At 39.2% G+C, this 15,501-nt stretch overlaps 1 protein-coding gene and 1 long non-coding RNA gene across 2 annotated transcripts in view; one reads left to right on the top strand and one right to left on the bottom strand.

Annotated features, from left to right (window-relative positions):
- LOC147872316 (uncharacterized) overlaps positions 1-15,501 on the top strand; it is a 109,616-nt gene that overhangs the window by 11,786 nt on the left and 82,329 nt on the right. The gene's annotated exons all lie outside the window — the stretch shown is intronic.
- Positions 6,583-15,023, bottom strand: LOC110829410 (cytochrome P450 4C1). The gene is made up of 3 exons (XM_022063099.2): positions 14,740-15,023; positions 8,830-9,971; positions 6,583-8,501 (listed from the first exon to the last, which is right to left on the bottom strand). The coding sequence occupies exons 2-3, from the start codon at positions 9,961-9,963 to the stop codon at positions 8,055-8,057; spliced, it is 1,581 nt and encodes a 526-aa protein (XP_021918791.2). The 5' UTR covers positions 9,964-9,971; positions 14,740-15,023; the 3' UTR covers positions 6,583-8,054.

Genomic DNA, 15,501 nt, shown 5'->3' with positions numbered 1-15,501 from the left:
AGACGTTTCGAGAAAATTTCATGATATGGAGCTTCGAAATTTGATTTCTAACCATATAATATTAATGTGATTAAATGAAGGAAAATGAGATGGGCGCATATCGCACAGAAAAGACGAGAAATTGGCCTAAATATAATTGTAGTCGGAAGTTATGAAACTAAGATACGAGGGACCCAAGACGTAGGTGGGAGGATAACATTAAACTGGATCTTAAATAAGTTGTGAAGATGTGGAATGGACTTATGTGGTTCACGATGGGGACCAGTGACTGGCTCATGGTAATTAACCTTTGGGTTCCATAAAATACGAATGTATTTGTTAGTTGAGAGACTACTGGCTGCTGAAGGTGGAATTAGTTGCTGAGAGACGCGAATTGACTTGAGGAGCAAGAAACCTAGTTATTTTCTCTTGTCTAGCTGAAGAAGGAATGTTAGCTATCGTAGTTTATCAAGTAGGGATAAGTTAGTCATGTAGCTTGGACTGAGAGGTGTTGAAGGCGTGTAGAATTTTGGAATTGAATCGCTGGGAATCTGTATGTAGAGGAGTCCAGGGCAGAACGGGGAACTTAATCTTTGGAGGCATGTGGAAGGGACAATAATAAATATAAACTCATGGAGAAACCTTGTGTGGGTCTTTTTGTCTATTTGAAATTTAGAATTATGGGTCCGCAGTGGCCGCGCGGTCTGATGCGTGGGCCTTATGCCGCTTGGTCGCTGGGACCGTGGGTTCGAATCCCACTCAAGCCATGGATGTTTTTCTGTGTAGTGCTATCCTGTGTACAGGTAGAGGCCTTGCGAAGGGCCGATCCCTCGTCAAAGGAGTCCTACCGGATGTCTATAGATCAAGCCAGCGAATAGTTGGGGACCCGTAAAATGTATAAACGTTGTTAATAACCGGAAATAGAAGATAAGAAATTTAGAATGAGTTATTAGTTTAGTTCTAAGAGTTACAGATTTTTAAAAGTACTCATTTCTTTACAAGAAGACGGAGTAAGATTGATATATGTTTGAAAAGTTGTAAGAAGACACAGATTATGCAATAATTATGACGTAGGATATAAAAATGATTTAGTTTACAATATAAAATGTCGAAACTTTATACATTTGAAGTCTACTTAGGCCTAATGCAGACGGAACACATGTGAACCTCTTCATCATCGTGTCTATCAACACCTGCACATGAGTTATGGACCCGTTTCAAGCAAGACGAATACCGGATCCACCCTTCAATAGACTGAGAATAAACTTCGCAACTTTACAGACACTTGTTAGTTGATCCTCTTCTCTGGGTACCCCATTCTGCCCAGAGTATACTCTTTCAAATTAGGACTGTCCCACTAAAAATGACATCATGAAAATAAATAAAAATATTGTGTTTAAAACTTTGAAGATAACGCTTTATAACATGCATCATTCAACAAAGCGGATATGAACAAAGAATAGGTCTTACCTGCACTGGAAGTTGAGAAAAGAATTTAAAATCTAGGAGCTAAATCCAGCATGGGTGATTATTTCAGAAACATGGCGCTGACTGACATGACATGCCCCTGTGCTGTATGCTAAAGGTATTTCACCCGGTCCCGATAGATTGCAACGCATTGCAGACGAAGTAAAGGCGATACCTCGTTCTGCCCCGTGGCCCCGTTCTGCTCTGGTCTCTCACCTAGTAATACCTCTGTTGGGAAGTTGGCATGAGTCTGTTAGTGGGACATACGCAGTTCACTAGCCGTGAATTGCAGATAGATGATTGTTAACACGGGCCAATAATACACAAGATTAAAACTGACAGGCAGATCGTAGCGGCAGAAAGAACATTAAGATGCGATACGCAAGACGGGAGTGTGGTGAAACGGAGAGAGCCAAAGAAAACACTGGATCGGTCAGAAATATATCTGAAAGAAATCAAAATAAACGTAAAGTAACTTTAAAACAAGAACCTTGGAAAGACAAAGAAAGAAGTTCAAGGACGTTGCACAAAAGAAAGAGATGAAGAAGGAAAATTAATTTGTGATTTGTATCTTGTCTTGTCAGAGCTTAACGACGCATTTCAGAAAGACGCCTGAAGGTTAAATGCATGGGAGGATATTACTCTCACTACACAGATTGGTAGAAATGCTTCTTGACGTCAGTGTAAGTTTGTGTTATCGTATGTTGTCTAAAGATATTAGAATTAAAACGCTATATGTTAGGCCTGCTTGTAGTTTAGTACGCGTGTGGATTTTCACGTTGAAGACGTCAGCTGTGAATTTTTAACCATAATGTACAAATTATGTCAAAATTTAATTTTGATTAAGATTTTTGTTTGGATCATGGAGAATATTTTGCAGTATATTTAACCGTTATAAGGCTGTTATTGGGATGATATTGAATTTTTAAAACGCTGTTGACTGACAGGTAAGGTTGCAGAAACTTCAGATGGCGTTTAATCAGTGTTGTATTACCTAACACTTTTGAAATCTATAAATCCTGTTTCTCATTTATGCATGTTATTATAGGCTTGAGGGTTTTGTGTGTGTAGTTTCGTAAACCGCTGATAAAGACAACAAAGAGGAATTATGCAAATTATACTTAACGTACATAACTTGTAAAATATTTAAAAGTTTCTAGCATGATGCATGACAGCTTGAATTAGAGTTTATGATAAAAATATGTAATTTTGGTAGATTGAACAACAAGATACTGCATTTTTTCTCTATCAAATCTTTTATAAAAAAACTATTCGAAGACACTAGTACTTCTGGACATATCGGGACACTCACTCCTACATCTTTGGCCGATATGTACATCTAATAACATTTAAGAAAAACAACACCTTCGCCCAAAATGGAAAAACAAACGTAATGAAACATCACCAAAAAACTACAGAAATCATAATTGGGTTTTAAGTTCTTAGATATATTTTACACCTGATGATGGTTTTATAAAAACCGAAACATGTTGTGTAAATGTTCCGAAATGTAAATCGATCAATCGATATGGAACATGAATGATATTTTATTATCTTAATTATAAGAAATTTTAAATAAAAATTATATTGTGATCAGACGGATTAAAACAAATAATTGATATAATATTCACAATATGACGAAATTACACTATCTTAAAAAAAAACTACACAATTTTTCGAAAAATATACGTAAACATTTTAGCTTAAGGAATACACTACAATTTTAGTAGTACTGCCACGTTGAAATATATAACTGCTTACAGTTGTCCACTTTGAAACTAGCGATTTCACAGGAATCCCCCTTATGATAAAACACAGACTGAGTATGTTTGAGAAAAGAGTACTTAGGAGAATATCTGGGTCTAAGATTTAGAAAGTTGCATGAGAAAATTACATGGTGAAGAGGATCATAATTTATACTTCTAATAGGTTTATGAAACCAAACAGAATGCGATGGGCGGGAAATGTAGAACGTATGTGGGGAGATGGAAACTGTTTACAGAGTTTTGGTTGGGAAAAATCTGTGGTTAAGACACCACCAAGAAAATAGGGCACAGATGGGAGGGCAATACTGAAACATTTTAAGTAAATCGGTTGGGAGGTTGTGGACTGGATTAATCTGGCTCAGCACAAGGTCCAGTGGCGGGATCTTTTGAACACGGTAATGAACCTTGTGCTTTCATAAAAGGAGAAGCATTTCTTGCCCACCTAAGTGACTATTTATTATCTCAAGAAAGAGACCGTTCCACGGTGTTTGAAAAATAGAAAGGGGGATAATTTGAGAAAGTGTTGTGTATGCACTTGGTTTTACATCCCCCACCTGTAATTTAGGGCTGTCATAAACGTATGTTGAACAACACTTTGCTTTTGATCAGAATTGACCTTCATGGTTCATGAATATACATTGGATTCTGAAATGACAGCAAAATGCAAATTTATAGTGCTTATATGAATTACAAATAAAGGTATACTCCATATTTGATGATCCAATGTGCGTATGTGTTTGGTTGAGTTGTTAGAATCAAGTTTTGAAGCACCACCAGCAGAGTTCAGCACATACGGGTTATTCTGTTGGTTCTAAAATTGGTTTCTAGATGGCTCGAGGGTAGCGATATGCAACTTCGTCTTGGTCCAATTCTTATTGCTTACTGATTGAGATGTTACAAATCACGTTTCATCCCAAAATGAGCATTTGCACTTGAGACTTATTGCGTTGGTTATGAAATCTAACATGGCACAACACTGCACTCTGGCTTAATTCATTGCTGCAGTCTGGGTTTGCGCCGCCAGACCGATAAAATTGGAGGAATGTAAAATAAATACAAACTCTGTTGCCGTTGGTCAGATTGTCAATGAGGCATTCTGAAGAGGTCGTACGTGTTTACCTGAGAAACGTTGGAGTGTCTACTACGCCTGATATTTTGATCATGTAGTCAGAGGGCAGCCCACTGTCATACTGCAAAACTGGAGCCGAATCGGAGGGTAACAATCGACTGGGACCTCTTGTTAGTACCATATTCACCAGGGGCTTTCATGTTTATCCGTACTGATTACTGAGCGGTTAAAATAATTTTTTAGCAACAGCAACAGTGTTACTTACTTCCGGCTTACGTTAGTTCTGACATCTGCTAGTAGATGTCGGGTGTCGCAACGTTCCAATACTCAATCCGCGAACGTTTAAATACGATGGAAGGACACACAACATTCAGGATTTCAGGATTTCTGAATATTTTCCTTATCGTTTTATATTTTCTTTATTTTTATTTCTCTGCTTAGCTCTTTGATTCCATTATAAATGGATCGAACCAAGTCTTATTTATTATATGTTTTGCAAGGGATATGAGAGATTTTGTTCTTTGTTCTCGTCATGGCATAAGGCCTGCAAAAGATTTGTTTCGGATATAATGAGAACATACTGTATGTATCGGCTTGTACGTACTTATAGTAGCAAACCCCACAGATTCTTAAAGGCTTATGCACAAAGTTTTCTGTGATGAGATTTTTTCGAAGTAATACATACACATGTATTTGGGTTTCGCGTAAAACAGGGGTTGCATCTGACGAAAATTTCTTGATATTAATATGTAATACTAGATTTTATTTCAATTCATCCATTAGTTTCGGACATGAAATATGCGAACAGCCAAGCACGATGTCCCTATCATACGTCAATTTTATACACTTTTTGCAAAGAACCACAAGTGAAATTTAGTGTGTGGGGGGGAGTCCTCGTATTTTAATTTTCAAAAATAAATGGAGTCTTGGAGTGAACCCTCTTAAGGACATATTTTCTCTCTCTTACAAAGTACTACCCCTCCCCCCTTTAATATTTCACTCGCCGTATTTTCTCCACTCTTGCTATTATAAGACCTCCTCTTGCCTGTCGAATCCTATTACCAATTCCTAAAATTAACTACTGCATTTTAAATTTTTCCCAACGGGTAATTAACTGCCAGGAAGTTAAAAGGGAGCATTTTGATACTTAACGCAATGACATAGTACAGAAAATTGTAAAGCTGGGCGATGAAGGCAGCAAGCATCTCTGAAACGTCGGTAAACGTCTACCAGACTTCATGTAGACAAGTTTTTCACTTGACAAATTCTCCTTCATTACGTGGTTCTTCCTGCCTCTTTGACATTGAATTATGAGGTCAGTAGGAGGACGAGAATAAGAAGTATGTGAATGGTAAGAATTAAATAGGAAGACGGTGACGGAGGAAAAGGAGAGAAGTAACTGGAAAGAACATGAAGAGAGATGAAGAAGGAGACCGAAGGAATATGAATTGGACGTCAGGCTGAGGACTGGATTCACGCTGGCTCAAAGCAGGGTCGAGTCGCGGGCTCTTTTCAACACAGTAATGAATCTTCGTGTTTCATACGAGGCGAGGCGAGAAAACTCTCCCTTGCTTAGCGACTGCCAGCTTTTCAACGACGATGCTGATCCGTGGAGTTAAGAAAGCAGACGTTTATGAAGGCCAGGAAGAATAAATTGTGACGCTCGGGACAGGCTTGTGGTATAAAATGTATAGAGTTAACGTCGTATATCCGAAGCGACATTTGCGAGCGAAACAGTTTTTTTGTGAACAAGTAATGCGATTCTGGTACTGTCTGCGGGAAGGGTTTGTTCAGGTTGTGCCCCTACGGGAATACCAGCCCTGACAGGTGGTCAACATTCCCTGGGGGCAAGTACACAGATTCGCCGCAGTTGAATACACACACACTAACAATTCAATTAGTAGAGTATCTGTGAAACCGTATGTCATCTGTTTGGTTAGCCACAAATGTGATTTTTGTCATGCGCCGTCTGTGTGTTTGCCTTGTGAAGCCGGTGGTTCGTAATTCACGTAATGGATTCTGCGGAAGAAGGGACACGGTGCATCAAGTGCGTACTGCCATATTATCCATATTCTGAGTAACGGCAGCCTGTAGTATTTTTTATTAAAAATACAAGTATTAATTACTGAACTTTTCACGGCGGTGAAGATTTCGATGTTGGTCTTCTGGGTAGTAACGCCGTGTGGACCTGTACGTAGATATGAGCGTTTCAGAGAAACATATGTGTACACGTGCTACATGTAACGCCAATCTCATCCTCTTAGATCTGATCACACTAGAAAGAGGCCTGTGCCAAGAATAAAACTTATGTTCTTTATTATGTAAATTTCTCAAGTAATTAGTGACCACGTCCTCATAGCTTTGTTGTTAAATGACCTTAAATACGTCATAATCTCAGGAAATGTAACAACTACGTTCCTATTCGTAGAGACATTTTGTTTCTCCTTAGTAATTTTAAAGAGTCTTATGAAACTCATAGGAGAAATTTTTCTTTACGAGAGCAAAGTCTTTAGCAGTAACAAAAGAAAGTAAAGCTTTTTAAGCAAGTTATAAGGAAGAAAGTGATAAGTTCTGCGAAGATACACAGATGCGTCGTTTTAATAAAATCTAGATTGAGATTAGTCACACAAGATAAAATTTGAGTAAAAATTAATAGCTTCTATGGACATATCTGAATCACTTGAATTTGGCCAAGACTTCAAAACACAACACGACCGTCCTTTTAAGACATAAAACTAATTTCTTACAATTAATGTAATTGTTTTTAACTGAGACGAAATGCAACAAGAAAGGTTTACATCACATATCATGAAGTATAAATAACTACCAAATAAACGTCCTTCACACACATAATTAAAATTCCTCATAAAAATTAAAATTAAAAGTAGAATTTTCTTCTGTGTCTGAGTACTTCGGTCTGAAGGCGTGTGGGAGACTTAAGTTAAACTCCACACATTCTTGATCTTGGCAGTAAATAGGCTTGATTTCACGTCCAACTCGTTCTTGTTTGTGACGTAACTCTGACTCGGACCCGCGGCTCGCCTGGACACAGTGCTGGCGAAGAAGAATCCTACCCCAACCTGTAGTTCCTAATTCATATTATGACTGAGGATGTAGTCTGATGTGATAACTCTGGTTCATCGACATGTTCGCAGGTTAGCTATGTTACAGTTGATAAACTAGGACGTAGAACACCGTGGATATTTGTTAAGTAACAGTCGCCTAAATACCAAAAACTTTATAGAACCCATAGGCGTGTGCGTAATATCCCGAAATATTTCTCAGCGATCCATTTTAACACCGGCAATGCTGTTATTCTCGGTTCTGCCTCCTTTTGTAGACTTGTCGGCCAAGGCTAACGTTTCCGAGAAACGTACTGTCCATCTTCAGGGCGGAAGTGACGATGCTGGAAGGTGGTGAGATTTTTATATGGTTGGATATGGGGGGGCTGAAAGAGTGTACCAACCCAACGTGAAGAATGAAAGGGAGAAGGTACCTGGATAAACGAAGAAAGTCTACAAGCTGGTGTAACAGGAAGAACGGGTGGGTAAAGAGTAGGTAGAGAAAAGGCCGGCATTTGGCATCTTCCGAAAAGTCTGCACGACACCGAAACTTAGAACTTCATCATCCTCACCGCCATATAAACCTTAAATCTCACATTTTAACACTGTTCTGCCATCTATATCATAATGTTTCAAGTAACATCTTTCCCAAAGACATCGCATTCATCTCTAACACCCTCCGTAGACCGGAGGCGCCTACATATTCACACTTTAATTCAGCTGAATATCGGCAAATCGTGCCTCTATCTGAATATTGAAGCCGTTTGCTGGTTTCAGTACAACTCCAGACTCCAAGTCGTTGATTAGGGTGCTGATCCCGCCGACAGTCTGAACGATACGAAATCGCCTCAGAATGGTGGACAGCATCGTTTTAGCCTCCATGATTCCAAATTTATATGCGACACACATCCTGCGACCAGCCCCAAAAGGTATGTAGGCGTATGGATGTCTACCGAGGCAGTTTTCAGGTGAGAAACGCTCCGGATCGAAACGCTCGGGGTCGGGGAAATATTGCGGGTTCCGGTGAGTTGTGTATGTTACCACCATGGAGTAGCAGCCGGCTGGCAGGACGTAGCCGTTCCCCAGGTCAGTTTCCTTCTCGACTTTGCGGAAAAGATATGGAATCGGTGGAAAGAGACGCAATGCTTCTTTGATTACCTGCAAAGAAACGTTCTCGTGTAAGATTTGTCGTGTATTTTGGATAATAAAGTACGTTCATCGATAAAAGTTAATAATGCAACTGCCACTTCCTGCTTCCCAACTGGAGTTTCATGGCTCACCGAAAGGTGATACTAGGCATCTCAGGACCAGCTATGTCTGAGGAAAGACCAGAGTGGGAATAATTTTTCCGTACATTAACCTGATGACGGAGACAAACCCAGTCTTCGAAACTCTGTTGGACAATTTCCGAAAGCAACAGTCGAGTTGATCGCAACACACCGTTGTCAGAACCCTTTAGATTCATCCAGTGTAAAGGTTTAATTACCTGCTCAAGATACGGCATGTGAGGAAGATCTTCGGAAGTAACAGGTCTGTGGATGTCGTCGCCAAAGACAATCTTCTGCTCCTCTACGACCCGTTCCTGGATGTCCTGGTGCACTCCCAGGAGAGAGAGCACGTAGCAACAAGTAGTTGCTGTAGTCTCGGATCCAGCCGACACGATCGTCACCACTTCGTCGTGGATCTCATCAGGAGTCAGCTGCTCATCCTCTATCAAAAGATCCAACAGAGACAATTTCTTCCTTTTCACAGACTGGAGATCCTCAACTTGTGTCTTCTGACGCCCACTTGCATGAAACTTCGCTAACTTCTCTGAAACCACTTGTTGTGCATTTCCGTGCAGATATTCTAAAGTAGCTGCTTGTTCCTTACCTAACCGAGTCAAATTAAAAATCCAGTCAATGGACAGCCACGGGCGCATGAATCTCTCAGATAATAACTGAAGGGATCTTAAAACATTTCGAACATATTTCCCGTCGTCATCTAATTGTGCATTTACAGTAGTTCCCATAGCTGTTTCGCAAATAACATCCAGAGTACAAAGACTAATAAGTGGGTAAATGTTAAACGCAGTTTCATTGCAATTATTACGCATTTTACTCACTAAAATGGCACTATTTTTAGTAAAATTTTCAACAAATTGATCTAAAACATTGTTGTGGAAAGTCGATGATATTATTTTGCGATGAATTCTCCATGTATCACCATCTGACATTAATAAACCATTTCTAAAGAAAGGTTTACCAACTTTGGTGACATATCCTGTACGTCTTATAAAATTCTTGTTGCCCAGTATCTTTTCCAAAGCAACAGGGTTAGACAAGAGTACGAACAGATCCTGTCCGATCCACAGCTTAAATATGGAGCCATGTTTGTCTACCATCTGTATGATCCTCTGGAAGAATTGGATCAAGTCGCAGCCCGCGAACGTCAGTAGGTTACCAACCAATGGGATTGGTCTCGGTCCTGGAAGTTTTGCAGCCAGTTCCCACAGGCGTCGTTTGGTCCAGCAGAACACCAGAAAAGATACAATAGCGATTGTCATCAGGAAAACTGACAAGATTTTCCGCAAAGTCTCGCCCGTACCCCGCTCCTGGGATGTGAAAGACTGCATATCCATCACCCCACCTACAACATGGCACAAGATTAAAGGTTCGTGAAAGCAAAAAGTCGATCTTTGTAACACCAAGAATAATAGAAGTGTAAATACAGTTAACTTAGTGGTGTAGTGGTTGGCATTTATACTCCGTATTCATGATCTAGTGTTCAAATCTGCGTCCGTCAAACATCTATACTAATTGAGGTATTTCAGATTTCCTTTGACCATACGAGAAACCTAGGGGAATAAGCCTATGAAACAGAATATATCTTGTGGTAAGATAATTACAGTGTTAATAAATGCCCACCACTGAACCCTATCATGTGACAGATAGATCCATTCCTCAACATCACACTCAGTTTCTTAAAAGTAAAATTTAATATTATCTTCCCTTCTACGCCTAGAACTTGCAACTACCTTCTCAACTGTAGACTTAAATGTGAATGGTTGATTGGAAGTTCATGGGATGAAACTGCCATGGTTTACTCTGATATACTATCTTAAAACACTGTCACCAGATATCATTAAAGTTATAAAAAAAAGGATAAATGAGATGGGCAGGACATGTAGCATTCTATGAGGATGGAAGTGAATTAAACTAGCTAGGCTCTTGTCCATCGACGAGCTTTGATATTGGTGGTGTTAAACCTTTGATTTCGCTACCAGAGGGCAAGTTTATAGGACGTCTGAAGAAAACATTTGAAAAATTAGCCCCAAACTAAGGACTTAGAATTCAGACACTTCATTATAAATAGAGGCAGGGTAGCTCAGTACAGTTTATGGCTACTGACTAAATTATTTGAGTTCGTTTCCCGGCAGAGGTAGACATTTCTTTACCGTCGCTTTTAGACCGGCTCCCGGTTCCTCCCAGCCTCCGGGCCATTAGTCGTAAATCATCCGAAGCGTGAAACTGATCCGTTATTTGTACAGGTGTAAATGTTAAGAATGCGTACGGCTGTACTTAAAGTTATCCACAAGTCTGTGTAGCGTGATGTCTAAGCACAAGGAGCAATGGTTATTTTCATATTACTAAATTTGTACAACCCGGCAATGCAAGAGCTCGGTTCGCCTGGGTGGGAGGCAAGGAGGCAGTACACGCAACAAAGCACAAACACTGGCTTTAATGTCTGTGTACCTGTGATGGCATCACGTAACATACCGGTTTAGGCAGATATCCTGATGAAACTTTACGACGGGTCATTCGCTTCAAAGTGATGTTAATTGCCTCTCAGGAGTGAGGACTCGATTACACAAGCGTTTGAATGCATTTGGGAACAGTGTTCTGAACTAAGACAGAGAAAGTTAGAAGGTTGGAGAAGTCTACATACTGTGGAGTTTCGTAATTTATAATCTTAAGCAAATATGTATTTGGCTGATTACATCAACAAGACTGAGACGAGTGTGACATTTGTTATGAATAGGAGAAATGCACGACAAATATTTGTTAGAAAGCCAGATGTGAAGTGTACACTTGGAAGACCAGGAAGTAGTTTGAAGAATATTAAAATTTTGCTCGGAGGGATTAAGAAAATCCACGAACAACTTCAGTTAGGTTAGCTGATCTCCCTGTTGAGATTCGAACCAGTTACTTGTGAACAGAAGTCAGAAGCTTAGCCACTTGAGATAGCCGACTCCGTAAATAATCGTGCTTGACCGTGCCAGTTAAAAGAGCTCTAACGGTACAGACGTTTATCTACTCGCATTAAACAAATTTAGAACGAATAAAATGATTTATATTACATTTGATGTTGGAGAATTTTGTGAAATATTTTGTGTCCATTTCAGCTGTCGTTTAGATCGGACAGTTTTAACGACCACTTTACACAAGCATATAGATTTTTTTTACTTATTCTACACGAATACAAGTGTTTGAATTATTTTAGCAAAATATCACAGCTTTGAAATCAGATTTGTTTTATTCTATTAACTCTGCTGTATTTCTATATGCCACAGGCCCATATGGTTAATGTAATTTAATGCATTAGAGAAAAAGGAAGACGTATTATTGATTGTTCATTTGTTCTGTACATAATTTTGTTTTATCGCCAATCTGAATAATTATTAACCAGCGGTGAGCAGTTACTTATGAATTTAATGTTGGTTTGCTACAGAGATGCTATGCAATGTCAAATTTCTCAACATTAGGAGAGGGGAAAAAAAACTCATGGAGACTTTACAGTATATGACTCCCGAATCTGTGTGTAACCTTTGTGTGTCAGTGACACACTTAAACAATATTTCCCCGCATTTTTCCGGTGCTTTCATATTTTATTTATTAGTAAGAGCGTTTCCCCGTTCGAGCCTTCGTGCTGCCATTCTTGAGTCGTAATTGGACTAGGACGTTGAGTGGAAAGTTTACCGCCACACACATAATTGCCGACTCCTGGCTAGACGTCTGCGTATCTAGAAACCAAGAATGTGCAGACTACTCGTCAAAGTGAAAAGAACATTACAGGTAACCATGTCACTGAAGGTGAAAGTCTGTGATTCTGTTATGCACTCGAAAGTTAAAGAGACGTTTTAACAACACATGTTACTGAATTTTTTTTACACGCGTGTGAATAGAAAGAGGTCAAACAAGGACGTACCAACATCCGGACAATTTTTTTTTAAATTTACGAATAACTCCATACAGGAGCAGATAGTCACCCAACCAGCCAAGACACTCGCCTTCTTTTATGGTTCCCGAGGGTTCAGCACCGTATTTACAAGAGCCACTCGCTGCTCCTTAGCCAAAGTTAAATTAATCCAATCTATACATTTATTAGATTTTCTTTGAGATTCGTTTTAATATTATGCTTCAATCAACTTTTGTATCTTGTAAGTAGTTTCTGTCCTTGATGTTTGTCAACCAGAACATCGTATGCATTTCATAACTCTCCCATGCGTGCTACATCATCCTTGATTTGATCTCACTATTAATATTTGGTAAACGGTAGTCTTTGTACAGTACCGCCCTCCTGTTACATCCATCCTCTTAAGTACAAATATTATCGAGAACAAATTTCACGTTCATACAAAATAAAAGTTAAAATTATACTTTTGTATGTTTTAATTATTTACTCGTAAAATTCATTCGAAAATTTAATGACCTTTTCAACAGATAACATTACGCGCAGACTCTGATCTGTGTCAGGTTTAGAATTAATTCTGTAACAGAGAATGTTTCTGGATATGCAATACAACTTCTGTGTCGTGGAAGATGGGCTTCTCGCAAGATTTCTCACCACATTAACTAACTAACTAACTCCCTGTTAGCAGAATCCGCAGGTCGAACACCGACAACACCAAAGCCCGCCACCGGCCACGATCCGGAGCCAACGCCATCCATTTACAATCCTCACAGCTCACTTTCCTAAGATCCATCTTGATATAATCTTCCCATATCCTTCTGGTCTGCCCAGTGGTCGTTTTCCAGAAGGATTTCCCCGCAACATTCTGTATCTACCCCTTTCTACACTCCATGCGTGCTACATGACCAGCCCATCGGATCCTCCTATATTTCACTGTCCTCACTATGCTAGGTGACCCGTACAATTTACGCATCTCCTCGTTATGCAATATTCTAAATTATCCACTTATTTCATTCCTCCTAAGTCCAAATATCTTCCTGAGCACCTTGTTTTCAAATTACCAACTTCATCAACACTACAAAATTCATATAAATGTGAACATACGGGATCGAACCGGTGAACCTAGAAGGAGGGGCAGAAACAACCTTCGCGTTTTAAGCCGTGGATTCATTGTGACTAAAACAACGACAGTGTTTATAAGATAGTAATAATAGCAGTGCTGATGGCTCAGTTAGTATAAAGACCGACTAAGGTAGCAGGAGTTGACATCTTTCTGTCTGTACCTTCTGTGTCAGACTTGCTCCAGGGTGTACCTAGCATCTTGCAGGTCTATTTTCCCGGCGTTAAAGCGGCCGGACAATTAAGGTGACCATTTACCACCATCTAGTGCCCAGATGGAGTTTTCCTCTACTCCCAATGCAAATAACGATTCATATGGGACCGAATCTTGGTCTGGTTCTAGATATGTATATACATTGGTCTGTATGTCCGTGTTTATTTTATTCTTGTGTTGTCCTGTGTACGTGCAGGCCTGTGAGGGACTGACCCCCCCCCCCCCCCCTCCCTCACGGTCCAATGAGATCTTAACGTGCCCATACAATTCACTGTTTCGGAATTAGTTCTGAAACGAAATAGGCCCAGGAGTCCTGGCCGACGTCAGTGTACAAAATCATGATAATAATAACAATAAATAATAATATAAACCCATTCTTTTCTGTCACTTTATATGTTGAAAGAATTTTGAGCTGTAAACCTCATTAACAAAGAAGTGAAATGTTTAAAAGAAATTCAATTAAGAAACTATATGCCTGAGATGATAATGTTGCGTCATATTGTGTTGAATATATACTTGTTCAATTTTATCAGTCTAATCACAATAAAATATTATTATTAAATATTAAAATATTATTACAATTAACATTTCGATAAAGAGCATCATTTTAATATATTTTAACGAATATTTCGATAAAGAGCATCATATTAATATATTTTAAATGTTTAAATGTTAATTGTAATAATATTTTAATATTTTAATATTTAATAATAATATTTTATTGTGATTAGACTGATAAAATTGAACAAAACTACATGCCTTTAATCCGAGACCAATAAAATGGCCACTCAGTTACGTATATAAATTATGTGTATAATATATACAAAGCATATAAATATATTATAATGAACCTAATCTATATTCAATAGGCTACAATTATGAACCACTTACCTCTGAAGAGGGAAACCAAAAAATCGATTTCCTTTTAATTACTGGAGAATGTCACAAGTAACACTTCACTAACTTACACCCATAACACAGAGTTTAAGAAATTAATTAAACGTAAAATAGGCCGTGGAAGCTGTCAATTAATCGTAGGATAACAAAGCGACTGTCTTGAAGACCGAGTCTAACAGAAACACGTGTTGTGAAACTCTCTCTTGAGCAGCGAGCGAGGAACTGGCCTGTAGGAACTACGAAGTCTGAACGACCTACATTCGTAACACTGTGAAGCATCTAACAGGCACACCTAGTTTAAGGACTCAAGTCTTCTCAGACGATTGTCTCTCGCTTCATAAGGACACAAACGTCTTCAGCAATGCCGCAGACTGTTTTACCGGCCATCTAGTATAAAATTTCTCACAGCAGAAACGCAGTGTGGGCCTGTAGGTAGACACCGATGTTTCGGAGACACATATTGCTCTTATCATCAGGACAATTTGTTTTTCCGAAACGTTGGTATTTACCCTTAAGGCGACAAGGCGTTCCCACCCGGAAGACCAACATCGTCGTTCTAAAAACTGATTTAATTGTAGAGGGTCCTCCGTGAGATACCGACAGTAACTCAGACGGTCAAGAAGACGCCTGTTTTTATGTAACCTGACGGTTTATTACTTTAATCACAAAATTCCGCTACTGGTTCCTATGTTGAGCCAGTTTAATCCAGTGACGCCCTCTTTAAATACTGTTCTATTTCAGTGTCCTTCCATCCAC

Source organism: Zootermopsis nevadensis, unplaced genomic scaffold (genome assembly GCF_977971745.1).
Source record: "Zootermopsis nevadensis isolate Lab colony 2312 unplaced genomic scaffold, Znev_1.0 Znev_ptg000028l, whole genome shotgun sequence".
NCBI classification, from domain to species: Eukaryota; Metazoa; Arthropoda; class Insecta; order Blattodea; family Termopsidae; genus Zootermopsis; species Zootermopsis nevadensis.
The sequence above is the reverse complement of the archived record's forward strand: the minus strand, read 5'-3'. Positions and strand labels throughout refer to the sequence as shown.